We start from the raw sequence: 21,663 nt of genomic DNA, 5'->3' as shown, positions 1-21,663 counted from the left end.
AGATCCTGAAGTGGGCCGGAGTCCAGGCATGCATTTAAAGGCTTGAAGAGCCTCTTCAAACCTGCCTACAGTTAACGTTTATGGATTTGACCTTTAGCAAACTGTAAAACAAGGACAGATCGCTCTGGAGGTTTTTTTAACAAACACATACTAACACACACATATTAACAAAAAATATTATTAATCCATTATAAACATTTTACCTAAGTGTAGATTACAAAACTTGCAAAGTTGTCCAAAAAATATTCTCTGTCACAATTTTCCTGACAAAAAAAAAAAAAAAAAAAAGAAAGAAAGACAGAAATAAAATGTCCCTCCTTTCTTTTTTATTTCAATGAAATAACCACAAACACAATTCTTTATTTCTGTATCCTATGACACATACTCTAACATCTTGCATTTTTCTTTGCAGGCAGCCAGCAGTGACAACGGCACAAGGCAGAGCAACCTTCTGCTGAATTCTCTGTGAGAGGATGTGAGCGTGCCTGCAGCCTCTGCCCCTGTGTGCTGGGTCAGCCCCCCTGAGGCTCCTTCTCTTTCCTTTTGTTCATCACAGCAACTGAGATCCTTTCATTTTTGGTAACAATGACAATTAAAATACAACCTGATAGAACCAGCACTGCTGATAGGTTGGTAGGTCTCATTAGAGAGCCTGGCTAAACTAGAGCAGAGTTTTAGGCTTTCCATATTCCTGTAAGTAGATAAGGACTTCTTATGGAAAAGAGCTGGTTTGTGAAACCTGACATGCTTTAGAAAGGAAACCGCTCTTGTGTCTCTCATTTCTCGCCCCAGCAACTGGATGCAAAGCTGCATGTCTCCTTTTTACTGATATTAAGGTTCAAAGTGATGCCAAAATCTGTACAGTTTATTGGCAGAAAGTAGTAACAAATCTCTACTGTTGATAAGAAAGACTGATAATGACATACAGCCCCTTAGGACTAGAGGCCACAGTGCACATTGTGGGAATCTCTGCACTGTTGCTCCATGAATTGTAGCCTGCTCACACACCCTTGCTAGCACAGGAACAAGTAGAACAAAGATGAAATTTTCCTTTCAAGCACTTCCACTGGGCAGAGCAACCACAAGCAGAAATATGATCGATTAATGATTTCATCCAACTTTCTTGAAATCTTAGGGGTTGGTGGGTTATGTTGGCTCAGAAATGGCTTATCCTAAAAATCCTGCAGTGCATCACTCTCTTGATGGCAGGCGGGGTACCAGATCAGAGAACAGAACATATAAATTAAAATAATTGGAGACAAAAATGCTACAGCAAAAGCTGTCATGTCCTCTGCTTATCTGGCACACCTGAAAAGAATGTCTCATGCATGCCAAGAGGGTAAGGAACAAAGCTAGCTGCTGGCTACTCTTTTTGCCTCCAGATTCTCCTGGATATTTTCTTTTGATGCTTGGCTCATGTCATTCTTCTTTGGTATCTTAGCTGGATTTCCACACGGCCATCACTCTCTTATACCCAGCTTCTCTCGATTCAACCCTTAGCTTTGACCTATTGCCCCCAGTCTCTCCTAATACCCCACGTTCATCCTTAGCTCCCTTTTCAAACCCTGCACAAGCTCCGAACCATCTCCTGGGCTTCTCTGCAGAACCCTCTATATTCATCTTGACTGCAGGCTGCTTCTGTACTGGACTACTGCAACTTGGCCCACGTAAATCCTCACTCATCTGCGTGTCAAAATATGCACAAACAACCATTAACTCCAAACCACTTCTAAGTAACCAACAAAAACTGAAGAGCTTTGCTCAGAACTTATGAAAGGTGACAGGTCCTTTACAGTTTCCAGTTCTGACTAATAATTTCCACCACTAGGAACACTCAGAAATGGAGGTCTCAGTCAGTTGCTTTCCATTTCTCTCTTTAGCACAGAGTATTATAGGACCATTTACCTAATAAATTATACATGAAAATATATCTCCAGTGTCTAAGTGTACCCTAACAACTAGACATAATGCTGACCTAATGGGCTGACTACCTCAGCCCAGCATGCAAATGTAGATATGCTCAAGTGTACACTGGTCACTGATTACATGATTATAGTACTCTGAAGTTCAGCGTTAATGTTTCAGCTGATCAGCATGCTTACATGAATAAATAGTGGTGTGGGAGATTGCCTTGTAATTAAACTGTGACAAACTTCTGGGCAGCAGCACTACCACAGGGGACAACAAGCAGGAACAGCCACAAGCCAGATCCTAGTTTACTGACTTCTGGACTTGAGAAACAAAGAAGCAAAATCCAGACTTCTGGGTTAAGTAATCCTAGCAATCATTACTCTTGATGCCTTGATGACCCACAGGAGTGAAGTCCCTGGGCAGGAAGTCGTAGCAGGAGCTGTATGTGGCTCAGCTTATGGTCAGAAAACATTCCCTGAGAATTAGGCTGCTGGGGCATCCCCAGCCTGGGTCTGCTGGGGCATTCTTACCCACTAGCCCCTACCAACAAAAAACAATCCTGCCCTTGTCCTGCATGAGAGGAAAATGCAGCAGGAGCTGCTCACAGGGTCAGGCCCAAATACAAAATGAGGTCCTGGCCTCATAAACCGCCCTGTCTCAACCACACAGGAAAATGGCTAAGAAACATAGCTCTTTTCTGCTAAAGCCTAGCAGATTCTTTGAAGGAAAGAAAAATGCATTAAGAAATGCATTTCTCTCTTTCACTGGTGAAAGGCCAGATCAGTATGACTGACACGCATGCAACGCAATAATCTGACAAATATTGGGTAGTAATAGTTGGCCAGATACTCCCAAGGAAAACTGCAATTAAAAGTCACAAGTCATACCACAAGGCAGACATAGAACAATGTCTACAGTGAAAACATGCGTTACTCAGTCAGTCCTGCTTGTGGAGAAGTGAGTGCACAGACTACAGCATACACCCTGGTGACCACATGACAGCAAGATCTGCCTCTTACTTCAGTCAATGAAGTAGCAGGAACCTTGCTTCTAAGAGATGAGTGAAAAAGTCCCTCACAGGCCGTAACTGCTTTTCACCATGTTTGAGTGTAAGACTTTTCATGGAGCCATATACAGCCTTCTCAGCAACACAGCAGCAACCTTGACTCAGGGCAGGCATGAAATCACTGCAAATGGGGTGTAGGGACTGTGGGGCACTGGACTGTCCTATGCACAGCCGTTCCTACTGCACAGTGGAGCACCATGAGCCTCCCCCTCACACCTCCTCCATCAGCTAACTTGCAGAACACTCTACTGAAAAACTCACTGACCTTGATCTTACAACTGCCTGGGGCTCCCATCAGAACCAGGATGCCTTAAGCTGTATACCTCTGTGTGACCTCGATTGCCCACTGTGTGCCCAGAGAATCAGCCCCACAGAGAGGATTCCCTTGTACTATACAAATGGAATTGTATTCATGGAACACAGTATATGCCTTCATTGACACATGGAATAAAGGCAAATTCGTGAGTAAACTCCTGCAGTATCAGATGTGATAACTGATTCTTCTCAGCTTCCCCAGTCTTGACATCAAGGGCAATGCAGTACATAGAATTCACTGCTCAGTGTCAGACCAAAAGTTCACTAACTTCAACATCTTGTCACTAACAGTGACAGTGTGTGAAGTGCATGGAAGAACAAAAAAGGAAATAGTGTGTACATGAAGGGCTTTCTTGTAGAAAATACTGATGTTTCTAGGAAGCAGTGATGTAAAAACCCACTGTACTGCAATTTGCAGAAGACCCTAAGAGAAAAGAATCTGTGCTAGAAACTATTTAACCACTGAAATGGAGATAGTGAATAATTGATAGGACTAGTTTCTAAAAATAAAGGAAAAAACAGATTAACTAGTGAATCCTCTGAACAGGGGTGAGAATGGCTTTCTTCAGCACTTCTGCAAAATGCTTTTCTTGCGCAGCTGCATCCTTCCTCTTGCGTGAGTGCAATGCTGAACTCTTCTGCTGTTCTACAAAAGAAGATTGGGCTATTGGCAACAATTATTCAGCCCAAATCTGAATATTAGTCACAGTTAGTAAAGGTATGCTGAGTGACATCAGCTGGCAGACTGACTCAGCCACCAAGGGGTACAAACTGAGAGCAGATATGAGATAGAAAGAGTGATAACTTTTCTATGTTGATTAAATCCTAACATTTCCCCATCAATACAGAGGCTCGGTATTTCTGGAGGACTTTCCATTTGAGAGCTCCCAGAAAGACACTGAATCAAACTCTGTGAGCTCACTTAGAGGGACTATGTTATCAATACTTTGAAAAGTCTTCTGGATAAAAAGAACACCCTGAATCAAAGTAACTGGGTGCAGAGACAGGTTGAGGATTGGGAGTTTAAACAACCAGATCCTGCCTCTAGCCCACTCATCCGCGTTTGCCAGCGTGGACCAAAAATTCCAGTTACTTCCTCCTGGGTTCCCCCAATGATTCATGCCACTTGCATGCCAAACAGACAAATTAGACATTTTTAGTCCCTAGGAAACAGACTCAAAAAAGGATCAAAACTGCTTCAAGCAGAGCCTACATTCTGCTTTGAATCTGTGTTGACAATGCTGAACCTGATCCACCTGCACTTACGTGTGCCCCTTTCTCTGCAGCAGCCCAAAGGAAAAATAGAGAGCCCGTTTCTGCAGACAAGAACAAGCTAAAAGAAAACTGCTTCCCCTCTCTGATACAGCCCTCACCCCTGGGGAGGAAGCCAATAATTCATGTCTAATGCAAGATAATTTGTTTTCAGCAGTATTTTCCCAACCAGATATACCTGGTGCCTGGAGGAAATGTGAAAAATTGGTCTTGTGCATCAAATATTCAAAATCAGAACAGTCCCCATTATTATGTTCATGGTTTCATAATGTTTTACAACTACTGAAGGCCATGTTCTACGCATGACATGTCCATTTCTAAACAGCAGTAGCTTTTTCACATGTGTTGGAATGATGCAGCCACACAAGTGATGGTTGTTTGCCTACGAGCCCCTGGCAGTACTGCCTCAAGTCATTTCTTCCTCTCTTTGCTCTAGCTTAAATCACTACCACACTGGTAAATCCTTGAATATTTCAAGGGTTAAACACATCTGGCGTTACCTCTGCCTCTTGCTTTTCTCATAGCAACAGTGCTCGCAGAGGGAGAGGCAGAATGGCTTGCCAATGCGGCACTGACAGAAGTCAGCACTTCAGATCCCTCTGACTGCCTCAGAAATAAAGATCTTGTCATATTCACTTTAATCTCCAGCAAGTGCCAAGTTCTGTCACTGTCAGCGTGAGAAGCAGCGCTGTCTCTCTCTTCCTTTCAGTGGTGGCACTCAGACACAGACAAAAGATAAGGGAGACAAAACAGCAGACATGGTTTGTGTTAGGCAGCTCAGAGTTTTTCCAGTGGTTCATCTGTACAAAGATAGCAATCAGATTTTTCTTTCCAGAAAGGATCAAACACTGAGAAGAGGCTAGTCTTTCTCTGACCCACAGAAATATAATCTACTTCTTTTCTTGAAAATGTTATATGAGATTGCAAAAAAAAAAAAAAAAACAAAGCAGAAGATGAAGACTGAAGATAAATAAGTGATACAAAATGATTAGAAGTAAGGAAGTTACTTTGAGACTTTGGTTAGCATCCTGCAGAAGCCGAGCAGCCAGTCTGCTAAAAAAGATCCAGCAAAAATAATGCTATGCATTTCAACTTTCATAGTTTTAGGGCCGGGGGTTGTCTGATTCCCAGCTAAGTGTCTCCTCTGGGCCATGATAAGAACTGCAATCATTCCAGTCAAATAAGCTAATTAATGTGACTTTGACAACACATCAAATGAATCTATGCATAAGTGAGTGTCTCTGAAGAGCTGTTTATGGAATAAACTTGAGCTGGAGTTAGTTAGTCTGCATTTCTAGATGCTGTGGCAAAGCCACATTAGACTCAGAGGCAAACACAGGCATACACAGAAGAGCAAGTGCAGCCCCACGCAGAGATCACCCTGTGCATCACCAAATAACGAGATGTGACATTTAATGGCCAAGGGAGTGAAACCTCTCATTTCTCTCAGATTCCCTCTGATCTGTACACATTAAGCTCATCTCGCCTTGCTGGGGAATTGACAACTTTTAACTCTGAGCATTCAAGTCTTTTACAGAGTCTTGTCTTTGAGTTTCTTCTCACTGAACATTTATTATAAGAAAATCCAACACACATTTATTTTCAGGTGGGGACTTGAACAGAAAAAAAAGATTGTAGAGCCCTCCCTCAGTGCATCCAGCTTCATTTGAAAAGACATCTAAGAAATGCTTTTGAAGCTCTGCAAACACTAACTTGACTGCTGTTACCTACCTGTGAGGATTTCCGATGCTGTCTTTCACAGCCACTCTCCTCTCCTAAATCATTAATGAGTATTCATCCTTCAGCATCCTCCCTGCCACTTCAACCTTTGCAGGGGACTCAAGAAAGGAATTAATGGAGAACACGTTAGCTGTGCCTTCTGAAGGTTTTTTTTCCCGTGTTTGCTAGTGTGATGGTGCCCACCAACTCATCCCCATGAACCAGGAGGCAGTATCTTCCAGAAGCCCTATCCACCCTAAGCAGTCAGGCAGGCTGCCCATCCTTTCTCCATCCTAGCTACCTGTCACAATAACGATTCCACATTGTGGCACATCAGTGACACAGCAGCTCTCACAACAACTGCGATAGATTAACATGGAGAAAAAAAAACGTGTGGTTGACGTCAATTGAACCTCTGATGTACCTCTTGAAGATACAACCCTGCTACTTAAACGAAAGCCATTTGTCTTCAAAGCTGTCTGATGCTGGAAGTTAATCTGCATAACAGCTCACAGCTGCCTGCTGGAATAGTCTTTCTATTTGCTGCTGTTTTAAATGTTAGCAGTTCTGAAAAATACGTAATCATATCATACAACTTTTCAGACCACACTGCTGCTCAGTTCCTTCTCTGGAAAACAGGGGCTTTAGTCAAGCTGCATTAGTTTCTTCCTGCCTAAATACCCAGCCTTGTGTGATTCAGACACTATGAGAAATAGTGGAAATACCCCTTCTTCAAAGCCTTTGTTCTTTGTAGCTGAACAATGAAACCACAAGAAAGGCTCATGAGTGATACAGGAGGAATGAGAGATTTATCTTCATTCTTGGAACTCAAAAGGCAACCTACAGCCTCCAGAGGACAAAGACCTCATTGCCCTTTCTAGAGGACATCTGGATCACTACGGACAACAAGAAATGATTTGCCATAGATCAGTACTAGTAGGTTTGACTCCTTGTTTTGTTATGCTATTCATCTGTCCATCCATATATTTCCCCATCTCCTACCAGGCTGCAAATCTTTATTGCAGAGAGCGTATTTCCATTGTGTTTATTCAGTGCCCTACACAGGAAGGCTCCATCTATCCAAATTGGCAAGAAGCTTGGAGAAGCACCATAGCAGAAGAAGCTGACAGCTCTTAGATTCACAAGAAATAAAAAGTAAACTGGTGCTACGTGAGAGCTACTCCAAGAGCAACAGCTGTACTTTGCAAAATATCTTCTTGACAGACTTCAGCCAGGCTAAGCTATGACTCTTTTGCCAGTATCTTCTCAATTCCAGTATGCTTGCATTTTCCGAAATTGCGCTTGGATTAGCAAACACTAAAAAGCAGCAGTGCTGGAGGGACAGGAGGGCAAGGCAGCCCCCCCCCTCACCTCCTCATGCCTCTTCTCACTGCAGTTCCCATCCTGTTTCTGACAAAAGATCAAGTCTCAGCAAAACTGCACTGCGAAGGCCAGTCAGCTCACTCACAGCCACAGCAAGGCTGCTTGGTATCAGGGCCACTCCACAGTGACCAGCTGCCTGACCCCAGGCAGGACCATCCCACCCTGCACCCCAGGAAGATTTGCAGCAAGGAGTAGGCAGCTCACTGGCAACAACAGATGGCTGGCAACAGAGAGATTTCAATCAAAGAGCATAATCTGAAGCCTGCACAGTCACATGATTAACTGTTTGCCTTTTAATTGCTTGTAATTACTGGGTAGTGGCAAGTTAATGAATTTCACAGTACGCATATCACTGTGCCATGCAGTTGTTACTTCTGCAGCCACAACAGAGTTCAGGATAAGGCTGTGAAACTCCTGACAGAAGACATTTCACACTCCCCACTCACCATGAGAGAGAGGATGACTCCAAGATACTCATTCAGCCACTCCCCAGTCTACTGCAGATTGAGATGTACAGTCCTTTATTTTAGAATACACCACAAAGCAATTACCCCCTGTGCAAGCCTTCACACCACCAGCCTGCAACACACCGTACCATGGACTTCTGGCAATAGCTGCCACAGAAGGGGCAAGAGTAGGCCCAGGGATAGGCTAGTGTAGCATTTCAGAGCAGGGGCTTCCATATCTTTCACAAAAGCATCTTCTAGGGAGATGTCAGAGGTGAGGAAAATCTGTGCAATTTGTTTTAAGCACCCTGTCGGTTTAAATGGAAAATTATAGCTTCCCATAACAATAAAATCCTATAGCACAGTTGAAGAAACAGGCAAACAACAAAACCCCAGGAGAAATCATTCCTGAAGGAAAGCAAACAGCTGTCAGAACTGCTTCCAAACAATTCACACAAGAAATGATTTTTTTCAGTCTTTAATTACATATGTGGGACTTTTCCAACACACTGCCATTCGCACTGGTGTAGGCAAACTGCTCCCAATTGCTACTGGGGAAAAGACGTCTCTCAAACTGGGAGTGCTGGCCATGCCATCTGCCCTCAGACCACCTGGCTGTCCACTTCACTGCGCCTGCATTTCATAGAATCATATGAACCACAGAATGGGTTGAAAAGGACCACAGTGATCATCTAGTTTCAACCTCCCGGCTATGTGCAGGGTCACCAACCACTAGACCAGGCTGTGCAGAGCCACATCCAGCCTAGCCTTGAATGTCTCCAGGGATGGGGCATCCACAGTTTTCTACTGCCTTCCTTTAACTTACTGCTGCCTCTGGGCATCACCAAGAGATGTTCATGAGTCACAACCACAGCCTCACTGTGTGTCCTGGCACACTGCAACAGGCTGCTGCTGGGACTGGTCCATCATGGTTGAAGATGGGAGAGGAAGACTGAGGTCAGAGAAGGAGTTTCCTGCAAGGATGAGCTTCCAGCAGCCCTCTTTGTGAGCAGTGCCAGGTGAATCTAGACAAGAGATGCTGCTCACAGATGCCTTGCCCAAAGCATTAGTTGGCCTCGCGACCTGCCTGAAAACACCATGTGCACGGAGATCCCGCAGTCCTCCTTCACCCAGCACTGAGTGTCACCACTGCTGGCAGGTGCCACACAAGGTCTGGTGGCACTGAGCTCACAGGTCAATGGCTGTGAGGGCTGGGAAGTGACTGATGCTTCTGGGAACCAGCTGCTGTGATTCCCCAGTGGTTTGTCTGCCTGGAGGCACTCAGGAAAATGAAGCAATATTCACTAAGAACAGGAACTTCTTTAGATAAATTGTGCACTGGCCTCTGAAGTAGAATTAAAGTGTCATTCATCTATCTTTCCACTCTCCTAGTCCTTTAATTCTCAGAATTAGTATCCATACCAAGTTTTAACGAGGTTTAATTAATCTTCTTTAAAGGGTAGCTAAACTTTCTTACATTCCCCCTGTAGACAAGCCATGAATTACACTACTAAAGCACCCTGCCTCAAAGGATTCCTGCACCGTGGGAACACTCCCTACTCAGTTTTCAATGGTAAAAATTTCTATACTGCCTTTTATACTGGGTTTAGTCCACCAGCCTGCGTAGGTCCACAAAAGGCATTTGTACAAACTAATGTAATTAGGTAAAGCATTCCACCTCTCACTCAATAAAATTATGGAGCCTGCAGGGATGTTCTAATTCAAGTTAAAAATGATTTTACCAATTTAACTCTATTTTATCAGTTCAAGATTTGCTTACAAATGAACTTGCACTGGTTTTAATAGGCCAGGCTCAATGTAGGCCAACTCCACGGTATTTTAGTAAGGACTGCTGGGTGCAGCTCAGGTTAAACACGTATCGACCTGGCTTGAGCAGATGCAGCTCTTAGGATAATGCCACAGTGCAAGACAGTATTCAGTCACTGCAGCTCTGGAGGGATGGGAACAGCTGAGCTCAAAGAAGACAGCTTCAGAGCCATGCCTCTGGCATTCCTCACAGAAGTGACATTTTACATAAAGCAAGGTACTTTCAAAATGCACCATGAACATACACTCAAAGGGAGTTTGCACAGTGCAAATTGCCTTCCAACACAATTGTGTTTAATTGGTGCAGGAGAGGCTGTGGTCATGTTGTCTTGAACTGACTTACACTGCCTCTCTGTGAAGATGATGAACAAGATGCACATTTAAAGGATTATGCCATGGTATTAATGAGACGGGTTCATACACAGCAAAACAACAGAACGGTTTGCGTTGCTTTCCTTTTTTTCCCCACTGCTTACAGTTAGAAAAATGGCAACGCATAGTGCTGTCAAATGTTGACAGCTAGTTTTAATGAACACTCAGTTTCAAAATGTGATCTGTTCTTTTCATTTATGACCCTGGACTTTCACTGCCATGGTAATAAGGAAGATCCACATGAGCACACACCTTTCCAAGTCTGCTGAGTGGAAGCAATGACTGAGATGCAATTATGATTGCAGAAGCCCACTGTCAGACAAACTTATGGAGTGCTCAGCAGCATCCATCCCCACCTCCCTGCCTCCACACCTAGAGAAGGCGTCATTTGTGGCAAGCCTCAAACTAAGCACAAGGTGGAAACTGAGCTAAAAGCATTAGAGGGGAAAAATGCCTTTGATGTGGTTTCTCTTTTTAACTACAAATCTACAGCTAGAAAAAGGACAGCCCCCAGCTGTCCCTGGCTTGCGGCCTTGTCACTTACATTACTGTGCCTATCTGTGGCAGGGGAATCACTTTTGACTGACATGAAAGAAAGAGAATGAAGGTGTATTTTGGCTGGGACACATGGTGTACTTGGAACTCCTGTCTTGGCACCACGGTGCCCACAGAAGTGTCAGCAGTACTTTAACACACATTTAGACCTTTCTTGTTCCTTTATGTCATACTGGGGCTGCTGCTGACATTTTTTTTAGAACTCTCCCATCAATTCCCAGCTCCCCATCCCAGCCACCAGCATAGCACATCTGAACTTGCTCGAGGTAATACTCCAAGACATAGATGAAATAATGCAGCATTTTTACTGCTTCCATGCAGAAATATATCCCAGCATCTGCGAACTAACACAATAATAAAAATCATACAAAGAAAAGCAAAATCAAACATGAAAAGTACTCCTCACTAGTGAAAACACCAAGATTTGCTTTCAAAAGGATCTTTTTCCTACAAAAAATGAATGGTATGCCTTGATATAAATCATGGTCATACAAATTCATTCCAGCATAACAAACTCCTGACAATTTCATGGCTACAAACTGCACTTTCAGAAACAGCAAACTCAACAGAATAAGACAGAGGACACTGCTTAGAAATTTTCAGATTCCTTTATATCAATATAAAACAAAGGTGGGATCTTCATTGTTTGTCAGGAACTGTCCCGGCTGTAAGATTTCTGATCTGGCCCCCTACATGCCTGTGAGGCTGATGCAAACAACACAGACAAAGCATTTTTTCAATAGGAAAGAGGAAAACACATTCTTGCACTACCTAGGGGAAGCAGGGTTTTCTGTTTGTTGATTTATACTTCTGTAGGATCTGCAATATATTTATTTATAGGTTTCCTTTTATTTTTACTTTTATTTATTTTTATTTTTATCTTATAAACCAGAAATTAAGAGGAAAGTAGAGAAGTGTTGTGGTTTAACCCAGCAGGTGGCTGAGCACCACACAGTCATTTGCTCACTCTTCCTTCCATTCCTAGTGAGATGGGGGACAGAACTGAAAAAAAAAAAAACAAAGTAGGACTTGTGGGGTGAAATAGAACTACTTACTAAAAGAAAAGGAAAAGGATAATAGTTAAAACTGTGTGTGTGTATATATATATGTGTGTGTGTACATATACATACACACATATATATGTACCTTACAGCACTCACTATTCACAGTGAAGGGCCCAAGGAGCTGGGAGGGAATAGTAGTAAAATAGCTGACTTAAACTGGCCAAAGGGATGTTCCATACCATATGACATCATGCAGAAGGAGTTTTGAAGGGAGTGAGAGTTCATCTCACTCTCTTCTGCTGCTCAGGGGACAAACTGGGCATCGTTGAGGGGATAGTGAGGAATTGCTTGTGTATCACTTGTTACATACACTCATATGTGACGATGTCATACACAACCCTTTGGCCAGTTTAAGTTAGCTGTCCTAATACTATTCCCTCCCAGCTCCTTGGACCCTTCAGTGTGAATTGCCTTGGCTCTGTACAACACTGCCTAGCAGTAACTATAAACATCGGTGTGTTATCAACATTGTCTTTCTCTGAGAATGAAAACAAAACATCATACCAGACACTCTAAAGAAAACAATTTTGTCCCAGCTGAAACTAAGGAAAGAAGAAAATAAAGGTATGCATAAACCTCACACCCTCAACCTATGCTTCAGGTCCAAAAGATTTAGTAGGACAACTTCTCAAAAGCAATCACCAAATTCAAAATCCTATGGTCACAGTGACTTGACTCCCACTTACAGACATCACAGTCTTTTAGAAATTCTGTTTTTCCACAGACAGACCCCTGCAGTTCTCCGATAGAAAAGGGTATTTTGTTTCTAACCGCTGTGCTGTCTTTGGTTTGCTGAGTGGTTGCTGAGATGGAAAAACAGCAGCCTTTGTATCTACTTTCAGGTCTTGCAATGTGCTTTTCCACCCCTTTCTAAGTGCGAGGAGTTCCATGTATGTTTAGAACATTCTAGAGATAACAAACAAGTCCCAGTGGGTGATTTTAAGTATTTATATTGTCTCCTTTTACAGAGAGAAAACGAACAAGGCATTTCAAATGAAGCTCAGAGAAGCCGAAAAGGAAACCACAGTTTTATTTTTCTCTTTAGATCTTAAGTTCAGTGAGGCCTCATCCCTCAGCACAAATTGTTGTGCTATGCTTTTCTATAGTTTTGAAATATCTCGGGTGACCTAGAGACATTCTGTGAACTCAAATAATCCTGATGTCAACCAAAAGATGCAGATAAACATTCTTTAATTCTCCGCTTCTGACTTTCTCAGATCTCAAGAAAGATACCTGGAGACAAGATGTTCCAGTTTCAGTGGCAGAAGTCTTCTTAGACAATACGTGTTTTGGGAAATAAGGCAGATTGTTTACCCTCTGGCAGTATTTTTACTCTCTTTGTTTCACACAATATATGGGAGAAAATTATCTTCTGATCTCTTGTTCTGTTTATGCCTCTTTTTCCACCTTCCTAATTCCACCCAAAAAGAAAGGTCATTGAGGTGAGACTGATAACAGTGTATTGATGTGGATGTGGCTCTGGGCAGCCTGGTCTAGTGATTGGTGACCCTGCACATAGCAAGGGGGTTGAAACTAGGTGATCATTGTAGTCCCTTTCAACCCAGGCCACTCTATAATTCTGTGATTCTATGATATGCACTACAGTGCATGTATCTGTGCTCAAAAGTTTTTAGCTCTTCTTTTACTTCCCTCAATCACAAATCTGTTCTTGAAGGTTCTACCAGATAAACAGGAGCATCCTGGAGGCACTTTAACTTAAGTGGCCACAAAGGATTAACATTTCAGTTCATTCTCTGTAAGTGGGTCAGGCCATGCAGGCAGCAGAAAGTATCAGTGATATAAGGTGCTTCTTCCATACTACAGTATTAAGTGCATAGCTGGCAGACACATTTTCAGCAAATAGTTTACTCTGGACAGGAAGAAAGATTTGCTATAAAGAAGACAAAACAATTACTCAAACAATGAAGTAGGGGGATCGACTTCAACTCTCAGTACCTTTTATCCAGGAGGTCTTTGTCAGAGGTTGCTTTAATCTCCTTGCTAGAGTGGTGCCAGCTGAGCAAGCAAGGAACACATGAAACTTGCAAATAGGTCAGTAACCACACAGGGGCTAACAAAGTTGCTCACGTGCTGAAGCCAGTGAAGCTAACCATGTTCAGGTAAAATGCCTGCCTATTGAGCTTTGCTGGATCAGCAACCTGCTTCCTTTTCCCTCCATAAGGAAAGTGTCTTCTGCCAGACTGACAGAGCTCTACCTTTACACTATGACAAGATAACGCATGAGCAGTATCAGATGCACCCTGTACAAGTTACCAAACCTCTGCTTTTTTAATCGAGTCTAACAGGCCAGACTGGTACATGTAAGCATGTGCCTTTGTCAAATTGTGACCTTCAGCTGACATTACAGCTTCTGTCCTGAAGAGTATGACCTACTCCGTAATTATGTAATGTGACTGCACAACACTTTCAGGGACAGAAATGGGGAAATTCCATGGCAAGTTCAATACTTTGTCCACGGCCACTAGAATCATCTTCCAGCCATGGAATCTGCTGCAGTGTCACCGAGCTTCTTACAAAAGTGATATAGATAGCAGACAGAATAGGGATTAAACAATGCCTACACCAAAGCATCTTCTCTGTCTGGGATATTTATACACACAAGATTACCATGTACTTTTTGGACAGCTGAACTGTTCTCTTGCTTCCAGTCTTATTCACATGTTGAGTTAATCTGTCTTAAGGAAATTCCATTATTATGTCATAAACATATAAAAATTGCTTTTGTTTAATGTGACATTTGCATTTGGGAAAAAGTCTTTGCTCTGAAGTTCAATTATTGACAAACATGGCTAAGCATGTAAATAGCTCTTTCCCAGATCCTCTTCTGTCCTTTTCCTGTAATTTCCATTAGATTTTAAACCACAACTTTTGCAGAGCTACTGCCAATAAAAGACTTTCACCATCCCCACCACAAAACTGTAGATGACATATGCAGAAATGAACACTCAGGGGCAAATTCCCTCTCATTTTTTTTATTGATTTCCACCGACATTTTTGCAATGGGAATGGATTTGTCCTTCCACCAGGCATCCAACTTGTTAACTCTTTTGGTTGTTGAAGAAAGCAGATTTGTCAACAAACTGCTTCTTGTAGCACTGATCCTGGCAAAGGACTCTGCATGAACTTTCTGAATCAGGATGTTGTTCATTTCCTAGCTCACCATGGAATTCATTTGAAGCAGGATCATGCCCATAGCTAATGCAGATCCTCTAGAGAAGAAACCACAACAAAGCTAGCAGATGTCAGTAACAACACTTCTGAAGCTGGTTTCCGATGGGCAGTTTACCTTACGTCTAAGAGAGGATGCTTGGTAGAAAACCTCCTGTGATTAAGATTTTCATAATGGTATTCTCTCATGTGGAGTCTCTGGTGTCTATTAACACAGTTGGGTTCACAGTTCAATTATGTGAATTCTTTGAAGTATCATTATGCAGTTAAGCTCATACTCCCAATTTTTTCCCTGAGGTTCCTCTCCTCTCTCCAGACATTAATTTCCAAGGAACTCATAGGAATCTTAATATCTCTGATATCAATGTCAGTGTGTCACAATCAGCCTGCAGTTTCAACATTTGGTGAAAGGGAGTCTAGGGAGAAAGGTACTAAGTGGCAACCAGGCAGTCCTATAGTGTAAGGAAATTTTTTTTGAGAAAACTAAGTTAAACACACCATTATGCACCTCAACAAATGCACTCTGTAATCGCCTGAATGAAACACCATTTCTTGACAAAGTGGAGATCATCTTCTTGCTCCGTTTTCATCATCAGCCTGCAGATTATCAAGCCTTTAAAATCACTCCAGACACAGGACTAATTCGTAGTGGTGATAAGCAAAGAATAATCTTAAGTGTGAGAAACCATATCCTTTTGTTTGCTGCAAATCTATTTGTTTATTAAAAAAATAACCAACCAAGAAAATATCAACTTCTCCCATTCCATAGGAAATCCACTCCTGGGTCTCTCCCTCTCTCTGTCTCACCCTCCTTCTCAACACAAGGCCATGCCTTTCTTCAATTAAGAAAACAATTTTATACACTTGCCTTTTGACCTGAATTCCTCCTCTTCACCACTAATAAAACTTTTAACACAGAAAGCAAGTACCAGTGTTTGGTTTTAATGTTATTGTGTTCACAGTTTTGATTGAATTTCTTTCTAGTGACCAAATATTACTGTAAATTGCAAATTTGTTTTGTTGCCTACTCCAGATGTGAATCTGCATATCCAGAACAGCTAATGCAGTAACACATAGCACTTCATGAAAGTCATGTTATTACCACATACACTGGTCTGCTTGCAAAACTTCTTATTTTAAGCCTTATGGTTTCAAAACCAGTCTGTGTTCTTGGACCCCCTGAATCTTAGGCATGCAATCTGAGATTCTGCAGATCCAGATATTATCAAGACTAAATTTAATTACACAGAAGCTATAGAATTTTGGGTAACAACTTTTCAGTGAAGGATTAAAATCAGAAGCCACTAAAGCAGACTTGAGCAATACAGTAAGGAAAGACAGATAAAGAAAACAGTCTGAAAAAAAAAATCAATGTACCTGGAGTATTAGCAGCATTTGAATAATAGAAGGTGGAACTCTTGCTCTGGAACGTGATAATGCATCTTCTAGTTTAATATTGAGGGTAATTATATTCCTAAAGTGCAGAAGAGCCAGCTGCCGAACTGAGGGTTCCTTTCCCTTGGAACAGAAACAAAGAAAAATGGTTATGAATTTTGTGAAAACGAGTTTCCATATCCTCAGTCTTTCCTCCACTTCTGAAGGATTACAAGAACGGTAAACCTGAGTGAAAAGCAGAGGACATACAACAAAGGACACAGAGCAGCCCACAAATCTGCACAGTGAATTTGATTCAGAAATTCTGAATGCGCAGACAATGAATGAGTACAGCTACATATGAAGATTATGAGAGATGGAGGAGGAGAGCTGGAAATCTTATCTGAGTGCAGGATATATAATGACATACTGTACTTTAACATCAAGGAAACATATAGTATGTTAAATAAAAGAAAGTAGGGATGAAAAAGCAGGGCTGGATCTCCAGTATTTCTCAAGATTTTGAGTAGTGGTTGGGCACTCTTCAGTTTATGTTATAATTCCTGACTCAGCCCACCTGTGGATCCCAATGTTCTTCAGCTTCAGAGTTTTCAATATAAGGCAAGAACTAAGCTGAAGTCCCATACTGCATTTTCCAAGATATCTTTTTGCAGTACAAGAAACACACCTTGTCTAGAAAAATCTTATCTGAAAAATGTGATGCTAGCTTTGCCCACAAAGATTAACAGCACATCATTTATGCCTGATGAGAAATTGTAAAACTGTTCCAGTTGCTGGGATTAGGGCTTTTTCCTCGGACATGTGAGGCTGTACATGCATATTCTTGCCTGCAGTTTTGAGTGCCAGTCAAATACCAACACTTCTGAGAAGTCTGGTTTTCAGCTAGCATTGACTTAGATTAGCTTAGAATAAAGACAGACTCCTCCATACCCTCATTCCTTTTCATTTTGTGTAATTATTTATACTAATGTGAAGAAAGCCCCCAGATCTGCTTTGTCACTGAATAGAATTCCAAGAGTGCATGAACATCAGTTAGGTTTTTGGAAGTAACCTTAGAACATCAGGGACCTAGATCTATTTGAAATTACCTGGGACTTAGGGCTTTTATCCCCTTCAGGCTTCTTTGAAAATTAAAGCGATTATTTCCATTTAAAAAATGAAAAGATTTGCATTGATAGATTAATTTCAAATGTCTCAAGAACACAACACTGAAAAGAGGTATTTGGTGCAATTTTCAAAAACATTGGAGTTATGATTTAGTTAAGCACTTTTTAAAATCAGGTTAAAAACCTACCTATACTCCTAGGTTACTAAACACTTTGGATTTAGCTTATGTGTCACTTCGAAAAATCATGATGTTCTAACAGATTTTAATATGAACTTCTCTCCACCGTTTTCAAATTTCTACTGTCTGTGAATTAGCACTATATATGATTTCAGAGCACTCCTCTTTCAGAATCAAATTTTCCGTAAAGTTGCAACTTCTCCACTGAATTCATATTTCATGCCTTCAATTAACTCAGTTAATTGCAAAATGGTAATACTGATGATCTCTACACAATCACTTCAGGCATAAAGTCCATTTGGCAAAATTAAAGAAAGTTTCCAAAGCTTTCCTGAATATGTTTTGACAGTGAACACCCAAATAAAATCTATAGGTATCCAAGAGTAACTCTAGAAGGTCACTTATAACTATCTGGGATAAATTCCCTTAGGACTTCAGTAAAAAAACAACACTCTTTTGACCATCAATAAGTTAGAAGTTTGAGCCTTCATTCACATCAGACCACGTACCTAATACAGATTTGAAATTACTGGAGTCAAACTCTGAACTCAAGTTAACTTGTCTAACTTTAATGACTATTGTTTTCCATTCTAAGTAGTATAGAATTTGACCTCCTTCTCAAAAGTGGGGGTACTTCACAGACATTCATATGGCAGAGGAGGAAATGTGTGTATTGAAGTCAACACAGCTCCATTTTAGTTTATTCTTCAGGACCTTTATGGACTTCTAGTGTGAGCTGACGTAAGGACCAGTCATCCTACCTGTACTCTATACCTATTTTTAAAGTTCCCCTTCATCTTTCTCACCCGAGCACTTCAAATCTCTGTTTGCATAAGTGACTTATCTGCATAACTTGTCTATACAGAACAGCTGTAATGGAAGGTTGGCCTGAGGAGAGAGAGTTTAGGATTGCATCAATCTGTTGATGAACCAGTAAGGTTGCTTTTTCCAGTTTTTCAAGATTCTATAGTAACAGTGTAATTTTTCACCTGCACAGGATAGAAAATAGCCTGGAGCATGGGCAGGACATCACTGAAGAAAAAATCCCAGGTTTCAGCTAAGGTATCCAGCAGTTTCTGCCCTGCAAAAACATAAAACGAATTAGTGAACTGTTTTGGTTTTAATCAGCTCACTGAAAACGTGACTCTGCTAGCTTTATATGAATCATTTACCAGATACTTTCAGTAGCAAGGAATTTGTATTTCTTTCAGAACATCAAATAATTCAATATTTGTGTCTTTTCAGATGACAAAACTAAACTCAGTGACTTGAGATACAAGATTATGCAGAAAAACTTTGTGAAGAATACACAGTCATGACTCCTCCTCTTCCTGCAGTAATACCAACTGGACAAGACTGCAGGAAACAGCAGGAGGAAGACACAGCAGATTAAATGTAGAAGCATTCCTGCAGGAAATTTTCCCCCACCATGTTTCTCTCTGCACTTCAAGCCACAAGGCAGCAGAGAAAGCCTCACTCCGTAGAGATGCTTCTACAAAGCAACCCCATAGATTAACCTTTTGGCCTCCTTGCATCTACCCTTACACAGATGATCTCAACCAAGGTCTATGGAAAGCAGAGAATGCTGCAGGCTTTTCACTATCCTTTAGCTTTCAAAGGATGCATCAAATCTGCAATGACATAAGTTCCCTGTGACGTTCTTCAATTCCTTTCCAGTTGCAGCTACCTAGAAGCCTTCACAGGAGAGGCTGGAGAAACCCTGGATCATACAACCAAACTGAACACCGAGTTCCTCACAGAACATCTTATATAAAACACAGAGGCAAAGGCAGGACCTGAGAGCTGCAGGACAGAAATTCTGGCTTGATAGCTGAATGCAGGCCCAAGAGGCCTATGTGAACAGAGGCAACCTCTTCAGTAGCCTTCTGCCCCTCACCCATGAACTGGGGACAACTGCACACACACCAGCAAGTATTCTGGAGATAAATACGTGAATGACATGAGGCATTCAGATATGACAACATGACTTATTAGGATGCAAATTTAATAGCAATCTCAAGACTGGTTTCAGAATCAGAAACTATTCATATTTGTACTACAGCATTAGTTAAGGTTCAGCCAGGGAGCATTTTGTCTAGAATGTACACACATCACTAAGAAAATCAGCATGAAAGCATCTATACTCTGAGTTAGACAAGTGTCAATCTTTATTATGAAATACTTCATCTTGCTGCATTTTTAAATGCATGACAAACAGCAGCAGCTCTGGCCCAGCTGCAACTCCTGGGTTGATGATATAGAGTGCTTTCAGTGACAAATCCAGATCCAGATCACTATGCTATACTGCAGCTGATGATCCACTTCAAGACCTTCATATCTGCAATATCAGACAGGGGTTCTCTCTGTACTTCACACTCCTGTACTAGACTGAAAAGGGCCTTCTCATTTTCAGGTTTTTTTTTTAATTTGTCTTTTTCCTACCAGCTGTGGAAGTAATAATTGTAATAAATACCACTGCATTATAAACTCCATACAAAACTGTGTTTCAGCGAGAGGAAACCTGATCTTAATGGAGAACCCAAATAACTCCAAGCCAGAAGGGCAGATTTTTAAAAACAGTTAAATAAATTAGCTCCTCATAAATTTAGGTTAAATGGAAATGAAGCCTTTAAAAAATCTGGAACCAAATGTGGGTGCTGAATATTTAGATTCAGTCCTTTTCAAATTTTGCTCCTAGAATTGTACAAAGTAGAAATACATGGTTGTAATAAGCATGCCTTTAGTACAGCACATTTCTTCCACGTTGTGGGCAGCTTGTTTTGTAAAGGGATGGATTTCTGTGCAGTAGCTTAGACAAGCTGCAGAGATAACTCACCAGTCAGGCCTTTTACTATGGGCTGAGGAGGAATTCCTATAGTGTGGTGATGATTAGCATCTTTCACATTAAGGAATATGACTTCTTGGTCAATTCAAGATTATGTTTTCTTTTACTGTCAGGCATAGAGTCCTATGTTTACCTTAAGTATTTGCTTGATTCAAGAAAGCTAGGTTACTTTAAATGCTCATTTAAGTGAAGGGTAATGCTGTCAGTTTTGTATGACTTGAAATGCACACTGTACTCTTCACAGCATTTCCTGAAGTTAACTGAAAATTCTGAAGGAAATAGAAGGCTGAAATACCATTTTCTCAAAACAAAGGGTGAAATTTTCAGAACTTCCTGCAGACCAAAACCACTCCAATGTGTGCTCTCAAATGATCTGTTCTCCTCTGAAAAATTCAACACTGAGTTTACATGGACACCCATACCATCAGATGCAGGAAAACCTGAGATTTGAGGGAAGGACCACTACAGACCAAGGAGGGGGGACCTGCTCTTAATGGGAGCTTCCTTCTGGGCTCCCAGTTTAGTGGCAGATATTTTCAGAGAGGAATGTGGTCAGCAAATACGGGATGGACTCTACAGTGTTGCACCTTTGCTGCTGTGAAACCAGATTCCAGCCCTGGAAACTCACATTGACAAGGTAAGGCAATAGAAGAGTTTGTGCCAGGAAGATTTCTGCCTCTAAATTAGATTCCTGAACTGCAGCTACCTTCCCATATCCTTTAGTGAGTTGACATTTCCATGGTTTTTTTCCTAAGTGTATGTTTAGTCGACTTAATAGTAACCAGCAGTTCTGATCATATTTTAAAGAGAAAACATGAAATGATTCACCGAATTAAAAAAATAAATTCCCAGCTTGCTGAAATTTTGGTATTTAATAAAAGCACTCCTATATTTGAAAGCCACTTACTGGTCTTACATTCCAATTTTTTTTTCTCAGCATAGACATTAAACATCAGTAGTAGTATTTTTTATTTTCAAGCTAGTAAAACCTTAAGAACAAGGGATTTAACCTTGGTAGT

The 21,663-nt window shown here is 41.3% G+C and overlaps 1 protein-coding gene across 12 annotated transcripts in view; it reads right to left on the bottom strand.

The window, feature by feature from the left end:
• Window positions 1-21,663, bottom strand: part of PRR5 (proline rich 5) — a 91,058-nt gene that overhangs the window by 8,838 nt on the left and 60,557 nt on the right. For all 12 annotated transcript variants that reach the window (XM_090147302.1, XM_090147256.1, XM_090147273.1 and 9 more), the window contains 2 exons: window positions 18,789-18,880; window positions 16,497-16,637 (listed from right to left, as the gene is read on the bottom strand). In XM_090147302.1, coding sequence (XP_090003428.1) covers window positions 16,497-16,637; window positions 18,789-18,880 — 233 coding nt within the window. The remainder of the gene's footprint in view (window positions 1-16,496; window positions 16,638-18,788; window positions 18,881-21,663) is intronic.

This window comes from Phasianus colchicus, chromosome 1, assembly GCF_987193195.1.
Source record: "Phasianus colchicus chromosome 1, bPhaCol1.hap1.1, whole genome shotgun sequence".
In the NCBI taxonomy this organism is placed as follows: domain Eukaryota; kingdom Metazoa; phylum Chordata; class Aves; order Galliformes; family Phasianidae; genus Phasianus; species Phasianus colchicus.
Note: the sequence above shows the minus strand (reverse complement) of the source record. Positions and strands in the feature narration are given on the sequence as shown.